Consider the following 17487-nt stretch of genomic DNA (forward strand, 5'->3'; position numbering starts at 1 on the left):
GATCAGAAAGGTACCGCTGCCCAGCTTACAACGAAGAATCCTTCAGTGGATTCCAAACAGGGAAGGAAAAACATGCAGTGATGAAGATGGAAAAGTGCTCCAAATTCACAGATGAACAAAAAGACAGATATTTAAAAACATTTCAGTAGTCTGAGAATTAGACAGCGTAAGTACTATTATCCTATGGAATTCTAAATGTCAACAGAGCAACCATTTCCATAAACCGTACTGAGCTGCTAGGGGATACCAAAAAGTCCCTTACTGGTGGTGTGTTTTATCTGTAAAGCTTGGATGTAATGTTACTATGGTGATTTTAGTATGGTGTTTTAAAAGGGGATTATATGCTTAATTTTAACAAGGTTGAGAGCAGAGCATGTGTGAGAAATAGCATTCTAGCTGATAATTAAAATTATGGAAGAGGGGGAAAAACCATGCTTGATTTGCAGCAGGGAGAAGCTTGTTTATTAAACAATTGTGACAAGTTGGTAAGCTCCTCCAAAGCAAACCTAAAGATTATTGCATTCATGTGATCTGCAGAAACTAAATATGTCTGATAGGTCTTGCTAAAGTTTCAGTTGTCAGTTCTTCACATGGAAGGATAAACTTCCCAACATAAAAAGTGCTTTTCCTAAGATCTTAATATCAATGCAATATCAATAACATGATGGAAGCACTATAAATCTCATCTCTAAATGGGCAGACACAAGTTAGGGTTGGAGGGAAGGGGAGAGAGGAAGAATGATTTCTTAAAAACCCCCCATCACTAGCTATATCTAACTAGCACAAATTAATCCTGATAGGAAATTTGACTCAGGTGTTCTTCACTCCTGCAGTTGGAGAAGAGCCTCTGCTTTCATCCTGCAACCGTAAGAGTAGAAGAATCATGGTCCACTGCCAAAAGGAAGGGGCAACTAGTCCCTGGTGATTTTTGACCACTGGCGAGAGTATATATAAAAAGAATCAATATAAAAAGAATTAAGAGTCTGTGTCAGTGAGTGCCAAAACCTTCAGCACAGAGAACAGTCAGATATGCAGAAGATCTTGATTTGCCTCAAAATCTTGGTGTCCTCATCATTTGAAGTTGTGATCTGGCAGAGGCAATAGTACGTCTTCAGCTTTTGCCACCTGTTTTAACATGCAGCCTTAGAAGAGACACACATGTAGGTGAAGACTTACGACCTTTCTCAGCACTTGTTAAAGAAATACAACTGTTTAACATCAAAGTCAGAAGAGCAAGACTCAACTGAAGTACCACTGAGCACACCTCTACCATCAAGAGGTTTCCACTGAAAGCTTGACATAACACAGAATATAGTTAGGTGAATTAAATTCCCCCAAGTAAAAGTCCTCACAAACAGGGTACAAATTGGGGACATGACTCTAGCAGGACTTGAAAACCTAAGTTCTATGACTGATAATGCTACTTTGGGCTCTGAGTTGGTGAAAGGAAAAGTAGCGTCTATTCTTTAGTGACTACACATTTCTGATCATTTGTATCATTATCTCTTCATCATAATTCATACTGATCATTTTTCCACTGATCATGAAGAGACATCCTACATAGAGTATTATGCCAACAAAGGTACTATCCCATGTTTCTAAGTTATTTGAACAATGAGCCAGTATCTCCACTGTTATATTAAGAATAACAATTTAAAAACCTCTCAACATTGCAGAGAGATTCTAATACTAAAATTGTCACAGCTAACAACAAGGCTACCTAGTTAACTGGGTATAGTATCTAAGTGTTTGGAAGGCCTTTACTGAAACCACTTCAGTGTTTCTCTCTCTTTTTGTTCAGAATGAACAAAATGATATATTTTAAAGAAAACACCCTGAGGACTAAGAATTACACTAACTGGAGATCTGGTCCAACATACCACTTTTCAGGCACATACAGAAGGATAAAATCCCACTAGAGAGTGCTAGTCAACCCTGTAAGACATGACTGTAAGGACCTTTCTGACATGTAACCGAAGACACTATTTCTTCTAGAAGCAATTTCCTTTCATCCCAAAGCAAGAAGAGTGTTTGCTGAGAAGACTGAGGGGAATAGTAAAGTATTGTCTGAAGTAATTTCATTATGGGGCTACCTGCTCACTACTTTAAATAGCTTTATTTTAAATGCAATATAAGAAATGTATAAATAAACTAAATCAGTAGTTGGTTAACAGTGAACAGGGAAAGAAAAGACCAACTAGTGCAAATTCGTCACTTGTTGAGTTCCAGAAATAGCCTCTAAGAACAGGCATTCTATCAGACCTAAGCTTGGAAGTAGCTAAAAGATGAAGAACATCTTGCACGTAAGATGCACTGTATTTTTCTCTTTATCATGGTCACATGAAATTAATTTGCATTCAGTGATATAAGACTGTTTACCTTTCTGCTGTAACTGGCAGGTTAATTCCCAGTTCAAAGCTAAGTCAAATTTACATTATAGAGAACTTCAACAAGTATTTATTTATATATATACACCTACACACACACCTACGAATGTGTGTGTATTTTTACATCAAGAAGAGAAGTAGCACACACATCTCTTTCAGATGCCATATCCTTAACTTGGGACATCCTCTACCTTCTGGAGTATCAAAAGTCCATTCTCAATTTTAAATTAAGTATGCTATGGGTTACAATCTCTCCTTTATGTTCAAAATGGTTGGCTTACAGTCTTTTCAGTGACAGTCTGTGATATTCAGTCAAACAAGCAAATCCGGAAATGGGAATCACTTTTCATTATGTTCTCATTAGCACCCCATATGGGTTTTCAGTGTTCTTATCTTTAAAAATGTTATATTGCTGGGGAAAAACAAAAAACAAAACAAACCAAATCCCTAGGTACAATAAACCTACACATAGTAAGCATAAATATTTCTAGTAGAAACACACACATGAGAAAAATATATATAAGTACTTCCCTGCTCCCCCCCTTTGGAAAGGAAAAAGATGATCAGCAAAAAGTGATTCCAAATTATAAGTAGTATTTGTGGCTTTTAAAGGTCATCTGAGTCAACAAGCACTGGTTAAGTAGCTCATGTTGACAGCCCAGGTATTCAAATTCTCTTTTTATGTACAAATCAGGTACAGCAGAGGCACTGGTAACAATAGCTGTCTCCAGCAGTGCCTCACCAATGTCTCTCAACCCTGATCTGCAGGAACCACCTGGAGGGTTGAAAGAACAGATCGTCTGCATGATCCATTCAAGCTTTCAGCTTCCTCCAACCCCAGATTACCACATCAGAGGACAAAGTGCCACAGTGGCTTTATTATGTAGACTCCTCTCTCCAGAGAAGCATAGTGAGATTTCATCTCCATTCATAGAAACTAGTGAACAGTATTTCAAGATAACTAAGAAATACCAGCTCACCTATGGGTGGGGGAAAACAATGAAAAAAAATTTTTTTATAAATTGAACAGTGGCTCAAACAAGAAATGATATTAGAAATGGATCTTGATTTATAAAGAAAATCAATTTCTACTGTAAATATCACAGATTTCACTGAAATGAGAAAAAGATTTCTAGCAGTTTAATCACAGTTAAGGTCAATTCCATCAATCAAAACCATTCAGTGTGTTAGCTGGCCTAAGACAAGCGATGCTAACCAATTAAACGATGCTTGTAAATGATATGAGTGGTAATGCATCCTTTCAAAATTTCAATGCTTGTTCTTTTCATGAAACCATCAAAAACAACTCACAGTAAAAGCAAAACTAAAAAACTAAAAAAGTTCTGGAGTTTTCTAAATTATAAGAATTAAATAATCTCAATTCCTGTCAAATCCACTGTAACTTACTTGACAATTTTTCCCAAAAAAATTAGAAGCCACATTAAGTAGCCACCAAGCAAAGCACACGCATTCCAACAAGAGCAAGAGGCCTTTAAATGTAAAGCACTTAATGCATTATTTTACCCAAATTTTGGCAATTAAGAAATAAAATACATACGCACAAAAAGCTTTGATATAGTAATATGCATATTTGACAATTACTACCCAAGCATTTTCACATCCAAGCATTATGTAGAAGTAAAACAAAATGCACTCTTACCGCTGCTACTGAACAGCTCAAACTTTTAAAACTTTTTTTTTTTTTGATGGTGCCCATAAAAACCCCAGGAAAAAGTGATTCTAAGACTATAATTTGCACTTGGGTGCTTTAAATCACAGTCAAGCAGACAGAACATTAAGAATGGTATGGTTTTTATTTTCTACAGTGGTTTTATTGACAAGCTTATTTTCTTGTAAAGTTTGAAAAGCTAACACTACCTGTCCACATAGAAGGGGAAACAAAACTTGGTCAAAGTCTGTAGAACTTCCTGTGGAGAGAAAAAGAGATAATTTATACATCTATTGGGACCAATAAATCTAATATTAACCACATCACACAATTTCACAACTTTGCCCTGAAGAAATAAGAGACAGATGAAGAAATATGGGCTTTATCAATTACATGGAAGGAGTACCAGGCAGTCAATCATGTGAAATAATAAACATGATCAAACTTCATTAAAAATGAAAAATTAATCAAGATTCACACATGGGCAGGCAGCAGGAGCCATCCAGCAATTCTCCAAAGAGCAGGAGGAGGTTGGGTTGTTGAGTGTTAACACCTCTCTAGGGACAATCTCTACCCTGACCATATGGATCATGGTGAATAACACCAAACCACATGGGTTTGGCCTGGCAGGACCACTTCTGCTGGCACAGCTTTTGACTGTTACCTAGGAACAGAGGTCTGGGGGATTAGAGAATACTTCCTAACATCAGCAAGATAAATAACAAAGGATAAAGCCAATAGGTCTCATAGCAGGAATGTTTAACGTTGCCTACTGCTATTAGAAAGAAAATCTGAGTGTTAAAAGACTGATGAAAATAACGTGGATTAAAATTAATACAAATTGTTTAACCTACAAACCATTTTCTAAATGTTGCAAAGCAGCACCACAAACAGAGAAACTTTTAAGCATAGCCTTTGCATGATATCAAATAAAAACCATGAATATAAAACCATGATCAGCAGAGAAATTAATCATTTTCAACCTTACAACTTTAACTGTATTTAAACAAATACAGTCATTAAAGAGGCAAAATCAGAAACATTTTAGTCCCAAAATAGTTGTGTTCATAGACAAAAGTAATCCATTTACATCATACTGTTCTATAATATTCAAAATTTGAATTCTATAATCCAAAACCCACCATAAAGGTCTACCCAGTCTGCAGACCTTTACTACCAGCCAATTCATTGTTCATTTTCCTTCACACTTAAATATTTCAGGACCTGAAATGTATACTATATTTCTGCTTTCAGCTGAAACAAGATAACCCTGACTAAACGACAAACCCCCTGATAAATTCAACACTTTTCTGACCAACAGTAATAAATTATCATCAATAACCAAATTGATGCTTCCCGCTTCATTTATTCCTAAAACCAATGCCATCGTTCAACAAATAAACTACATCAATCTAATAACCTATTCAATGAAGCAGAAAACATATTGACTCCCTTGCAAGAACATGTTCCTCCTACATAATTCAAATAAGCACATCCCATTCTTAGCAATGGTTTCAGGCTCAACTGCTCGTAGACTCTTCTTTGGAGGTTTCTTGACAACTAAAATGTGGCAAGTTCTTAAGATTTCAGGCAGAAACAGATATGGAAACTTTGACTTCTTGACAGTTTATTGATAGATTATTTAACAACCGCCTGTTTTTAAAGAACAAGAAAGGATCTATTGAAGAATACCATGTAAAGCAAAGAAGTATCCTCCTTTCAATTTCAGCAGGAAACTTGGAAAGGAGCTATACAGGTTTCAGAGTAAACTCTGCAGAAATATGTATTTCAATACAAAATAATGCCTTGATAGTAAAGGCCTCATTAATGTGACTGAGTTCACCCTTGTGCAGAATCTCACCGACTTCCATGAGGATCGACCGTCTGCTGAACAACTCTGCTAGCACACAAAAACTACATCTTGACAAATTTTAACTATTACACAGTTGTCCTTTACCCACAACTGAAATCTCAATGCATAAAATGTTAAAAAAAAAAACAAAACCACAACACAATTTTAAAAGAATCAAAATGATAATCAGAGGAAAGTGCCTATATTTTTATTGGCCTTATCAATACAAATTGTCCTCAAATAATGACTGTACATCTATTTTTTAGAAACAAAGCCATGTAGCTGCTACATAGAATTCTGAAATAAAACAGTGTTAAAAGATAACAAGTCATCAGTCATCTCAAAATGGCAGAATATATTCCTCCATTATTTTGACAATTTAAATCATTACTGCAACTGCAAGTAAAAACATTCACATAATAAACCACTTTAGCATCTCATCAGCATTGTGTTATTGTAGGATAATAGTGTATTACTCAGAACTTACTTTGCATTTGTTTCTTGATATTTATAGCTTCCTAAACACAGAAAATGAAATTTTCACTTAAGGAGGCGTTATATTGAATTGCCTTGTCTTTTAAAGAAAGATTTTACAGTGATACTATTATGTGCCTTTTATAATATTATTGGACATAATTTGCCAGTCATTATACAGCAATACTCATCTGCCTTGATTTACAACAAAAAAAAATTGAGACTAGTACAGTTAACACCACAGACATATTTTTAAATTTTAACTATTTAATTTTAACTATTTTAAATTTTAACTATTAAAAAAATAATAAAACACATACAGAATTAGCTTTTAATTAGCAAAACTGCTGATGATCTTTAGCATGTAAGAAATAGAATTACTGGAGAACTACTCCATTTTTGCTCAAGCTGCAAGCTCATTACTGTAAATGTAATGCTTTTTTTTTTTCCCTTTTTTTCCCTCCCTTTTTTTTTTTTTAAATACTGCTCAGTTTGAAAGATTAGCAATGCCTACATAATACACAACTTCCTACAAGACCTCTTTAGGTGGGTGTTACCATGGCCTAGAGAAATCATCATGTCTTTATGATTTCAAACCAAAACCATAACAAAACCAAACCTAGCATCCCTCCATGTCAGCATCTTATAATCCTTTTTATGTTTTTACCTGACATGAAACACAGAAGTAGTATCAATAGCCTGTTTTCTTATTTTATTCCCCTATGACTATTTTCCTAAAGAAAAACCTATATAAATGCCTCTAAAGCAAAACACCCTAAAAAGAAGGAAAAAAAAAAAAAAAAAAAAGCCCAGCCCCAAAACAATCCAGGACACAGAGCTGGTAAGTGTAAATTACCCAGTAGCTGAAACCAGCGTCTCGAGGGTATCACATGCCAGTTTTCTGGATCAATCCCCAAGTTTATATTTTCACAAATCTTTTTACATGCAGTTTGATTTTTAACATTTTAATGAGCAAAAAGTGCATCTATAGCAGCCAGTCACCACAGTTAAAGTGCAGGGCATGAACTGTGTCCCTTGAGGGATTCAGCCCAGTCGTGTCACCAGTGGCTTTAGGACATACACCACCTGGTTCCTTGTCCCAAGGTTCCAACTCTTTTCATAATCAAAACACTGCTGACATTATAAACCCCACATGGGTTTTCTAAAATCCTTCCCAATCAATAAAGCCAGTACATAACTTATCGGAGACAACACAGAGCTCATTGATTAAGTTTGGTTTCAGTAGCAAAGTTTTCAAAATAAATGAGGCAGGAATACTGTGTTCAGCCCTTTTGTGTCACATCGCAATTTATGAAGGTGAGGCAGTCTCTAAAAGGATTTCCTCCACACACACACACGAGAGGTACTTGAAAAGCGTATGGAAAGCAAGGTTGTTAAATACACACAATACACACTTGGTTTATGTCCCGAGTTATCTATATATTGAGATGAAATAGTAAAGAAAGCTCAACATTGCTGAAAAATTTTGCATATTCACTTGTGAATGTAATATGCAAGCTGTATCTTAACTCAGGTCTTTTCTTTTTAAACCTTTCACCGTATGCTCCCACTTGCAAGTCAATGGAGCAACTTCAGAGCCTCTTAAATATACAGGATTGCTTTATTACTCTTGTTCAAGTGAACGTCAGCAACAAATATCCCATGCTGCAGCTACAATTAAATAAAATTGCACTGATAAAAATGATATGCAAATTGATGCTCTAATGCAAGAACAGCAGACTGTTGCAAACAATCCACTCCTAGAAAGAGGCATGATGCAACAGACATTCAAAGTGGAACAAGAAGTCTAAATAGAAGTTGGGGAGAAAAGAAATTAAAATACAGGCAGAGATCTGTGAAAAATGATGAATGATTAAGGCAAGACACCATACAAACAATACACCGTAAAACCCAACAGGTTGGGGACCTGTATTTGGAAGCCTATTGGGAAACCTGAGGAAAACCAAGATGAAGTTGAAAAGACTACCCAGAGTACAGACAAGACCTTTAGCTGTTGATCATGGGGAAAAAAAACCCCAAAAAACAAAAAACACACCTAACAAAAAAACAACCCCAAAACCCCACAACCATATTTCAGAAAGTACATACATTTTTACAGGAGGACAATTCAAATATTACAAAGGAATGGAGCATTGCAAATAAGATGAGTCTTCCATGGAGAGAAGAGATGACTCGGTGATGGAAAAGATGAATGCTGTTTTATTTCCTTGACCTTAAACCAGAGGTGAAGTATAGGTGAGGTTGCTGTAAGTGAAACACTAAACAGAGAGGGTGGAAGGACAAATAGTTTTCATCTTATCCAGCTTGAAATACCATCTGAATCCATGGAACAAACATGAAATCCATCCTCTTTGCATGGAAGGACACCAAGAGAGTTTCAAGAACACATCAACAGACTGCTGTAGGAAGGAGGAGATTCTGGAGAGCACCGAGGGTTAAGAAGAGAACAGTGACAGCCGGCCTTCTGGGATCAAGGCAAGTAAGAATAGGTAACAGGATCCTGACCTGACCAGCAAGCACCTATAGATGATTTTATTTCTGCTCAGAAACATCGAATTTAAACATAGCAAAAATGTTAATATAGGATAAAAGAGTGCTAAGACATTAACTGAAGCAAAATACTATCCAATTATTTTGAAATTTGGGTTGTACATTAATCTACCTTATAGCCACAAAACTGTAAACTGCTCTTATATTTAATTCATTTATTTGAATAATGTTAAGGTAACGATTAATTCAATTGTCTACTGCAATGAAATAACACGTTTAAGAATTCAAAACAGTTGCCAGTGCACCCAAATAACCAACGTAAACCTGACAACAACTCTGTTTAAAACCTAAAGGGTGGTGAAAGAAAAAGTACAGAATAATCGAAAACACCATAAATTCTGTTAGCTATGCATAGTTGGTCAGAAATTCATATACGTTTTCCTAAGAAAGAGAACATCTTTCTGCACAATAATAACCTCAGTAACAAGTTTTCCTAACTACTTTAAACATTTTACAACACAACTACTTACAACGGACGGGAAAAGGTAGCCATGTTTCAAAATTTTATTTAAAGACTACAAATGTAATAAAGCAATGCCAGCACAAAAAATTCAGCCACTAACTTGAACACAGCAAAGAGTAATAAACAGGGATCAGTACATCTTGTGTTTTGAAAATTTAAACTTTAATTTGTATTTATTATTAGTGTCAGCTTATATTATCTTACATCAAATTTTCCTAAAGGTATTATTACAGATTATTCTCATTAATTAATAAATGCCATGTAATTACGTAGTTAAAAAAAAATCAGGAGAAGCATTCCGATTCAAGCAGCTTATAAATACTAATTCTCAAATTAAAAAGAAAATATCCTGCATGCAGAGGTCATTGTCACACAGCCACAACAAAAAGCTGAGATTTTGTAAGATGATGAAGCAGAGAAAGCAAAGAACAATAAACTTAAAAGCAAGATTTCTCTAGATTTTAAAGATTTTTCTAGTTTTTAAAAAACTGATATAGCACAGAATTTTTTTTTTTAAATCATTGCTGCCTTAAAATATTTATGTCTAATTTCATCTTGCATTGATTTTAATCATAAAATCTTTTTACATCTTGTAACAGTACTGAACATTACTGAATTTTATAATGGTCAAAATATTTTAAGAATTTATTTTAATCAGTTCTTTAAAAGAACGTTCTAACTCAAAAAAACAGGAGCATAATTTGCTTAGTAGCATTAATTTAAGTTACCCTAATTTAGTTTCATCTCTTTCTTTTTCTAATTCTACTAGTATTCCAGTACAACTTTATAGCATTGGTTCATCTATTTGCTTAGTGTTCTAAAAATCCACTAGCTCTTTTTGAGCAATTATAAAGCTTGAATTAGGGGAGGGTTTCTCTCCTACAAATATCACTTCTTCCTGTATGAGGGTCAGAAGGGGAATGGTACCCAGTATGAAAAAACATCATTTCACTGAAGGTAACCAACTGTTCTCAGGAAAATGCTATTTTTAAAAAACAAACAAAAAACCCAACACATATATACCCAATCCTGGTAACAGGAAGAGCATGAGATAAGTAACATTTCCTAAGCATATTGAGGCCTGCTACCATTTAAATATTTTAAACGTACAAAATATGTGCACAGATGGGCAACTTTTCTACTTGCATTACTAAAAACATATTTCAAGATAAAGCCCAAAATCCCTGAATTTTTTAAACCTAATTGTGACTCTCTTTCTTAGAATTCACACCCCAAGGCCAAAGCTTTCCTGCCACCAGTCCTTCAAATCTGATTTGGACATTACACGGGAGGAGGCTCCAAGCCTCCCTGAGGTCTCACTCCTTTTACAACATACGCAAAAACAGTAGATAATGGGCCTACGCTGAATTCACTGCTCTGCACAGCTCCTCCTGGGACACAGGCCTAGCAGATGTGATAAAAACTGTGTCAGAGAAGTAGCTCTAGTTTTTGCCTTAATGACAACTTCAACCTCTCAACTAATAGAACAAAAGAACAGAAACGACTATTACTTTTTTTCCAGTGGAAAAAAATGTTAAAGTAAAGCTGAACTAAATATTTAAGCAGTTTTTCAAAGAGATCTCCTCAACAAAGGTCTTTAAAACTCCTTTAATAAAATTAAGATTTAGTTTTATTCTAAGACAAATGGATTTTAGCTAACATGCTAAAAAAAATAAATCTCCAGCTACTGTGGTAAGAATAATTGTTCCAGTCTTAATCACAAAGAATTGAAAAATTACACAAGCAAGCATTAAAAAAAAAATCAGATCCAATTACATGCATAAACATTGATCAATTGGTAAAGATAAGAAGTGTCAGTATCAGAAAGCTAGAACACTAATTGAATTAAATATATTTTAAACATTCAGTGATGAAAAATGAGGAATATTTTCACCTCCACATTTAGGAAAAATTAGGCGTATTAGCTGTGAAAAGATAATCACATACTTCTCACACCATAAGTCAATTGCACAGGTATATTGCATCCAAACCAAAGCTTTAAATATATACTTTGGTTAACATCTGTTAAATATTACAATTCTGGCTTAAGATGACTGGCCCTTTTAGACATCGTCTCAAATGCTCTATTCAGCTACAACTGCATACCCACTTAATCAGCAATCATTGTTCTCTGAGGCAGGACTTTGTTGTCAAGACATGCACTGAAACCTTTAAAAAATTTCAGAACTGGCATAAGAAAAAAGTGATCTTTGTCAAACAAGGACAAATTTATGCAAATCTTTTATAAACATTCACAAACATTTATTTAGCTTTTGAAATGTTGGCCTCATTTGAGAGCATGAAAATGAGGGGGAAGTAGGAAGATGCAAAGGACAGCTTAGAGGCTGGCACACTACATAAATATTCAGAAGGAAGATTATAGGATTCATGTTAGGCTGTCTTAGGTTTCTCCAAAGTCCACATAGAATACCGAAGAACAAAACTAACGAGAAGTAGAGCAGATGTTAGACAATGCAGCAGCCCTCTTTTCCACACTCACTTGGCTATACTTCGATGCTTTCATTTTTTCTTTCAATATGGTTAGGTCATTCAAGGATTCTCCTATAGACTCTGTATTGTGGCTACAGAGCTATAAGCTGGACCTCTGTCAGCTTTCCAAAAGTTCCCAATGAAAAGGCATTATGCAAATTCTACCTCTCTTACTCTCTTTCAGGAAAAAAAGCCTCCAGTATGCAGTCATTGGAGTATTGGAAGTCCCAGCCTTCATTTCTGTATGGTTGTGTTTGCCTTAGGGCCATGCTGCTTGTTTTGACAGTGGATCCCCCTAGATAGTTGGGATTAGTCGAGCTTGTTTAGATAAACTTGAAATCAAGGCCTTCTCTAGGTAGACAGCTAGATGTAGCTACTGAGTTTCCAGCTGCCTTCTTCTTTCATCCCAAAACAACTGCAGATTCACAGTAGAGATCACAGCCACAGGCTATGTCACATACATAAGTACAAAATTAAAGGCTGCTAAAAGAAGCCTTTGTAAGTCTTAGTGCTAAAATAAGGAATCTGTACTGCATAGTTTAAACAAATTATTCAAGAAGCACCAATAAAGGTCTGCAACCGATAGTTAACTAGACATGTTCACAAAAGAAATACCCTGTTTACATAAACGGGCAAGATCATGCTTTCTTTGCTAATCGCTTCTGCACCATCCACTGTCCAGCCTTTTTTAAAATATATGCAAGTAAATACTCTCAAACAGTATCTGCTAGAATACCTGAAAATGAGCTCTGTTTATCAAATACAAACTTTATGATCATAGGAGACTATTATGATGGTACTATTCCAATTAGATTTTCAGTCATGTTCACAACAAGATTGGGCCAGGTTTGATCTTTACTACGATCTGATAATGCAAACCATAGGAATTCATTCACACAAATATAATATCTTAAAAGAGAAGGGCTGGAGCTCCAAACCTAAATTAAAACCTAAAATCAAATCCTGCACATGTAACTATGTTACACCTTTATAAACCTCCACTGTAGTTCAGCCCCAACAGGGGCTTCATTTTTCAGGGGGTAGGGGAAAAAAACCACAACAAACACCAACAGTTTTGGCTTTTAAAGATTGTAATCTCTTCTAGCTGGGTGCAGACTTTCATATACACTTCTGCAGCATCCAGGCACAACAGACAGGAAACAAAATTAAAGGAAAAATTAATCGCTAGGATGTTATAAATAAACAACCAGCAAAAAGCCCCAAAAGAAAGAAACAAACAAAAAACTTAGTTCAATGAATAGTAAATATCATTAAAAATCAACTCCTGTCCCTTGCTCAAGAAAAAGGATGTGAAGAAACTTGCAATGTTGAAAGCAGTTTAAATAAAGACAACAGCAGAATTTTATGGTTAAGCAAAGGTAAGAATTTGCCACCAACAACTTCTCTGCGTTTGTGCGAAGAAGGGCTTCAGTATCACTTTTCTGCCATTTCCATATTACAGAAATTCTACCATCTCTCACTGTAAAATTAAGTCATTTCACTGACAAGATCTTTTACAGAAATTCAAAGCATTAAAAAGTGTGAAAGAATAACATGAGCCTCAAATTTCTTCCTGCACTGGTTACCAAAGAGAATATTAGAGTGTATACTGAATTCAGTTAGTCATTCCATATCATAAATTCTCCATTAGTGACACCCTTAGCAGGAAATAAACTACAGACTGGGAATCCTAACCAACAACTGAGCAAAATACGTAATTCCTGAGAAGTAATGACAAAAACACTTTCATCGTGCTATTGTGCTTAAGAGAAAACAGAACAATACTTTTAGAATTGTTACCTAAAAATTAAATATGACTGCTAAGAAAAATACCATGGATATACCTAGCACAGCGTTATCAAATAGCAGAAACTGATAGAATTCATGGATTCGCCTTCCCAAAGTCTTCTAATTGCTATGACCAAGATCCTCCCTACTGCTGGAGAGAAGAACACGTAGCTGTGGAAGAGCTTTAAAGCTAGTCACTAATGAAGTTACTTAACAACCCTGTTACGCAGGTATTATCTGCTTTTTGCACCTGAGGAAACATAACAAAACTAAACAACTATCCCAAAGGGGGCAACAGCTGACCAATTTTTAAAATTCAGGAGTACCTGTTTCTCAGACTTGCATTCACATCATACTTATTTGAGGCCTCTCTAAAGGAGAAGGAAGGAGGAAATAATGACACACGATGAGGACACTAGTACCCCCAGGGAAAGAATTTTTCTAACATTAAACTTTGCAGAGATGAGATGGAGTTGGTGCTCACCTTAGACAACTGAAGGTTATAGGAGGATACAGCTTTTCAAATTTATCAGTATTTTCACAGCTTTTAGATTTTCAAATAAGAGAATATGCTAGAGAGAATAGTGATCAAAAACCTGAATGCTAGAAAAACATTCATTAGCCGTGGAAAGTGGTTTTTACTTGAAGAAAAGACAGCTGATACGTACAAAGATGACTGACCTTAGAAACTTAACTTTTCCAAGTAAAAGCTAAGAACTTTGGACTTCCCTGGGTTAACACAGAATAATTTCCAACTTTTCTCTATAATATGCTACCAGTTCTACGCTGCTGCCCAGGCACATTTGAAAATTTCAGTATGTGAACATCAATTAATCTCATCTATCAATCACCAACAAATCCTTTCTTTCAGACTACTTTCCAATCATTCCTTTAAAAAATAAATTAAAAAAAGAACAAAGAATAATGCATGCAAAACAATTTGGGAAATTCAATTAAGGCATCACGCAATCTAAATGCTTTGCACCACACATTTATGAAATTATTCAAAAGTTATACTAAAACCAATAGCAAATATGCCAACATAGACCTCAAGATGATGGCTATGAGAAAATACAGTACCAGGAAATGAAAATATGTAAAAATCTCAAAATTCCAGTTATACATACTCTTATAGACTAGTTTTCTTTCACAGCTAAGGTAGTAAAGTTATTAAAAAATATACACTTTCCAGAACATGCATTCTACTACTTTGCTATGTTGTAGTAACTTGGAATTCAGTACCCCTGCCATTTAGGACTCATATGTCCACTGGCATTCCTACACACACCTTCTGTGCTGTGTATTCTACAGGACACTCCACACCCTTACAGTCTAATCTGCAGAGGGCACAGGGGTTTGATAACCATGCAGATGACTACAACTGAATTACTTGTTATTACTGAAGTAACAGATCACCATCTGACTTCATTGAGAAGCAACATTTCAATATAAAATTCCTCCTTCTGAAAAGGATGGACAGATTATGCAGTTTTACACTTCATCACTTGGGGGTGTGAAGTGCGGAGCAAATAAAAGGTCATGCCTACTTTAAAGTAAGCATCACACGTAGCAAGACTCTCCAGTTAGGAAAACCAAAAAAAGTTATCTTTTCATCCACACTGCCCCAAACCCAAACTCTAGAAAGTCCCTTTTCTGTCAAGAAAAAGTCATAGACATCTCCTGCCACCTTGGAAATCAACACAAACAAAGGGACAGTAATCTTCTAGAATTCCCTTTCATTCCCTCTACATGCACCAGCACCTGGCTACAAGAACTCAAGATGATCCGTTTAAATAAAAAAGCACAAGCTGTTTTGTCTGGTTTGATGCTCTTTTACATGCCACAGGATGCTCTGCAAACGAAAAATATACTTTTATTTCCCACTTGCTTTCTGTCTTTACAGCACCTTCAGTGAAGCTTTAGCTTCTTTATCGCATTTTTTTAATGCATTTATATGCTGGGGTATGGGCAGACAAGTTGCAAGAGCAGGAATCCAAAGAACTGTTTCCTCCTCCACATGCTCAGGAAACTTTGAAGCATTAATGACTACTTTAGGAGCTACAAAACAAATGTTCTCCTTACTTTGTTAAAATAGTACAGCTACATTAAAGAAGCAATAGAAAACATATCAAGGGGAAAAAAAGCTGCAAGACAGAGTATTATCAATGCTTGTTCAGCAGTATGGTCTCAAAAATAGTCTTAGTCATCAGCGATTCAGATTTTTAAGATAGATAACTAAGTCATCCCACTAAACTCTTGATTTAAAAGTGATCTCTGATCAACTGAGAAATTGTTCAACTACTTTATGACTGTTAATATAGAGATGGCATATCTGAGACTGACTCGTAATGCTAACCTTGACGACACCACTTACCTGCTGATACTTATTTTAATCATGTTTCAAAATAAGTTCTACTGTTTGCAAAGGATAGTACTTCCCAGGATTCCTGTACATGCAAACATCAACATAATCAGTCACAGAATCACAGACATAGCAAGGAAGACCATTACATGCACTGAGGTGCACTGATAACAATTCTAATATGCCTACACCCACCATATTGTTAGGTACTTGGATTTTATTTTAAAACAAAACAAAAGATACTTTCTACATATTACAAGTTTTTAAACAATATTTTTGAAATTGCTTATAATTTGATCTATAGCACCAGTATAGAACTGAATGGTTTAGGAGACTGAAACAAGAGAACTTTCTAAACTATTTTGATAATGACTGGCTTAACAAACCAAAGTAGAATATTACTGCATAAGCATCTCCCATTTTAAAGAAACCCATCTTTACTTGAAGTGAATATTTTATAGTTTTATCAATAAATTTAAACGTAAGTGATAATGATTACTCACTTTAGGCCTGATCCCACAACCTTTACTCACACAAGTAGTCCCACAGGATTTTAATATGACTACCTCAACGAATAAGGGTTGGCAGGACAGGTTTTAAATTATTCATATATTCACAGATTTTTAAGGCCAGAAGGGACCATTATGATCATCTAGTCTGACCTCTTGTATAACAAAGGCCATACGGTTGTATCCAGTAATATTTGCACTCAGCTGAATAATTTGTGGTGAAATCAAATTGTGTTTATTGAACTTCCAGTATTGATTCAAATTTCGCACAAAAGAAAATGGAAATTGTTTAGAAAGTGGCTTGAACTACATTTCCTCACACTTGAGCCCAATTATTCCTCTATTTCTATTCAGAATTTTTCTGACTTCTGGACATTGGCTTTTGATATGGCTTTCACACACAGACTTTAGAGTCCAACACTCTTTCAGGTACTCTCAGGCCAAAATCAAGTCACCTCCTGAGCTCCTTCAAAAGATTCATTGGCAGTTAATTACTATCTGTTTTCTGCACTTTTACCACTCCTGCCCTGCACCATGATTTCTGAAATACAGATATCATAACTGGAAAAACATATGACTAATGTTATCAATGATGCAACAAACAGGGAAAACAGCATCTCCATCTCAGCTCTTTCATAGACAGGAACAAATGAAGTAGCTCCTCACTTTATTGGCTTAAAGACACAAAAAAAAGAAACAGTTTTGAGTACTTTGTCACTCACCATACCTTAGACTTCAGGACTAACTTTTTTCAGGGATACTTACAAAGACTGACGTACTATTTTGCTCTGCACAAATCCACGGTAATGATTTTTGCAGCCAATCGACAAGTAGCAGTAAAATAAACACACAAAGTAATAAAGAAACATAGAATGCTATGATGCTATGTGAAGTTCTGTGCAGATCTGACGAATTACTAAAA

The 17487-nt window shown here is 35.4% G+C and overlaps 1 protein-coding gene across 5 annotated transcripts in view; it reads right to left on the reverse strand.

The window, feature by feature from the left end:
• Positions 1–17487, reverse strand: part of DENND1A (DENN domain containing 1A) — a 214828-nt gene that overhangs the window by 154885 nt on the left and 42456 nt on the right. For all 5 annotated transcript variants that reach the window (XM_059828997.1, XM_059828994.1, XM_059828996.1 and 2 more), the window contains exon 4: positions 4266–4315. In XM_059828997.1, the coding sequence (XP_059684980.1) occupies positions 4266–4315 (50 nt within the window). The remainder of the gene's footprint in view (positions 1–4265; positions 4316–17487) is intronic.

The sequence above is a fragment of the Gavia stellata genome, chromosome 24 (assembly GCF_030936135.1).
Source record: "Gavia stellata isolate bGavSte3 chromosome 24, bGavSte3.hap2, whole genome shotgun sequence".
In the NCBI taxonomy this organism is placed as follows: Eukaryota; Metazoa; Chordata; class Aves; order Gaviiformes; family Gaviidae; genus Gavia; species Gavia stellata.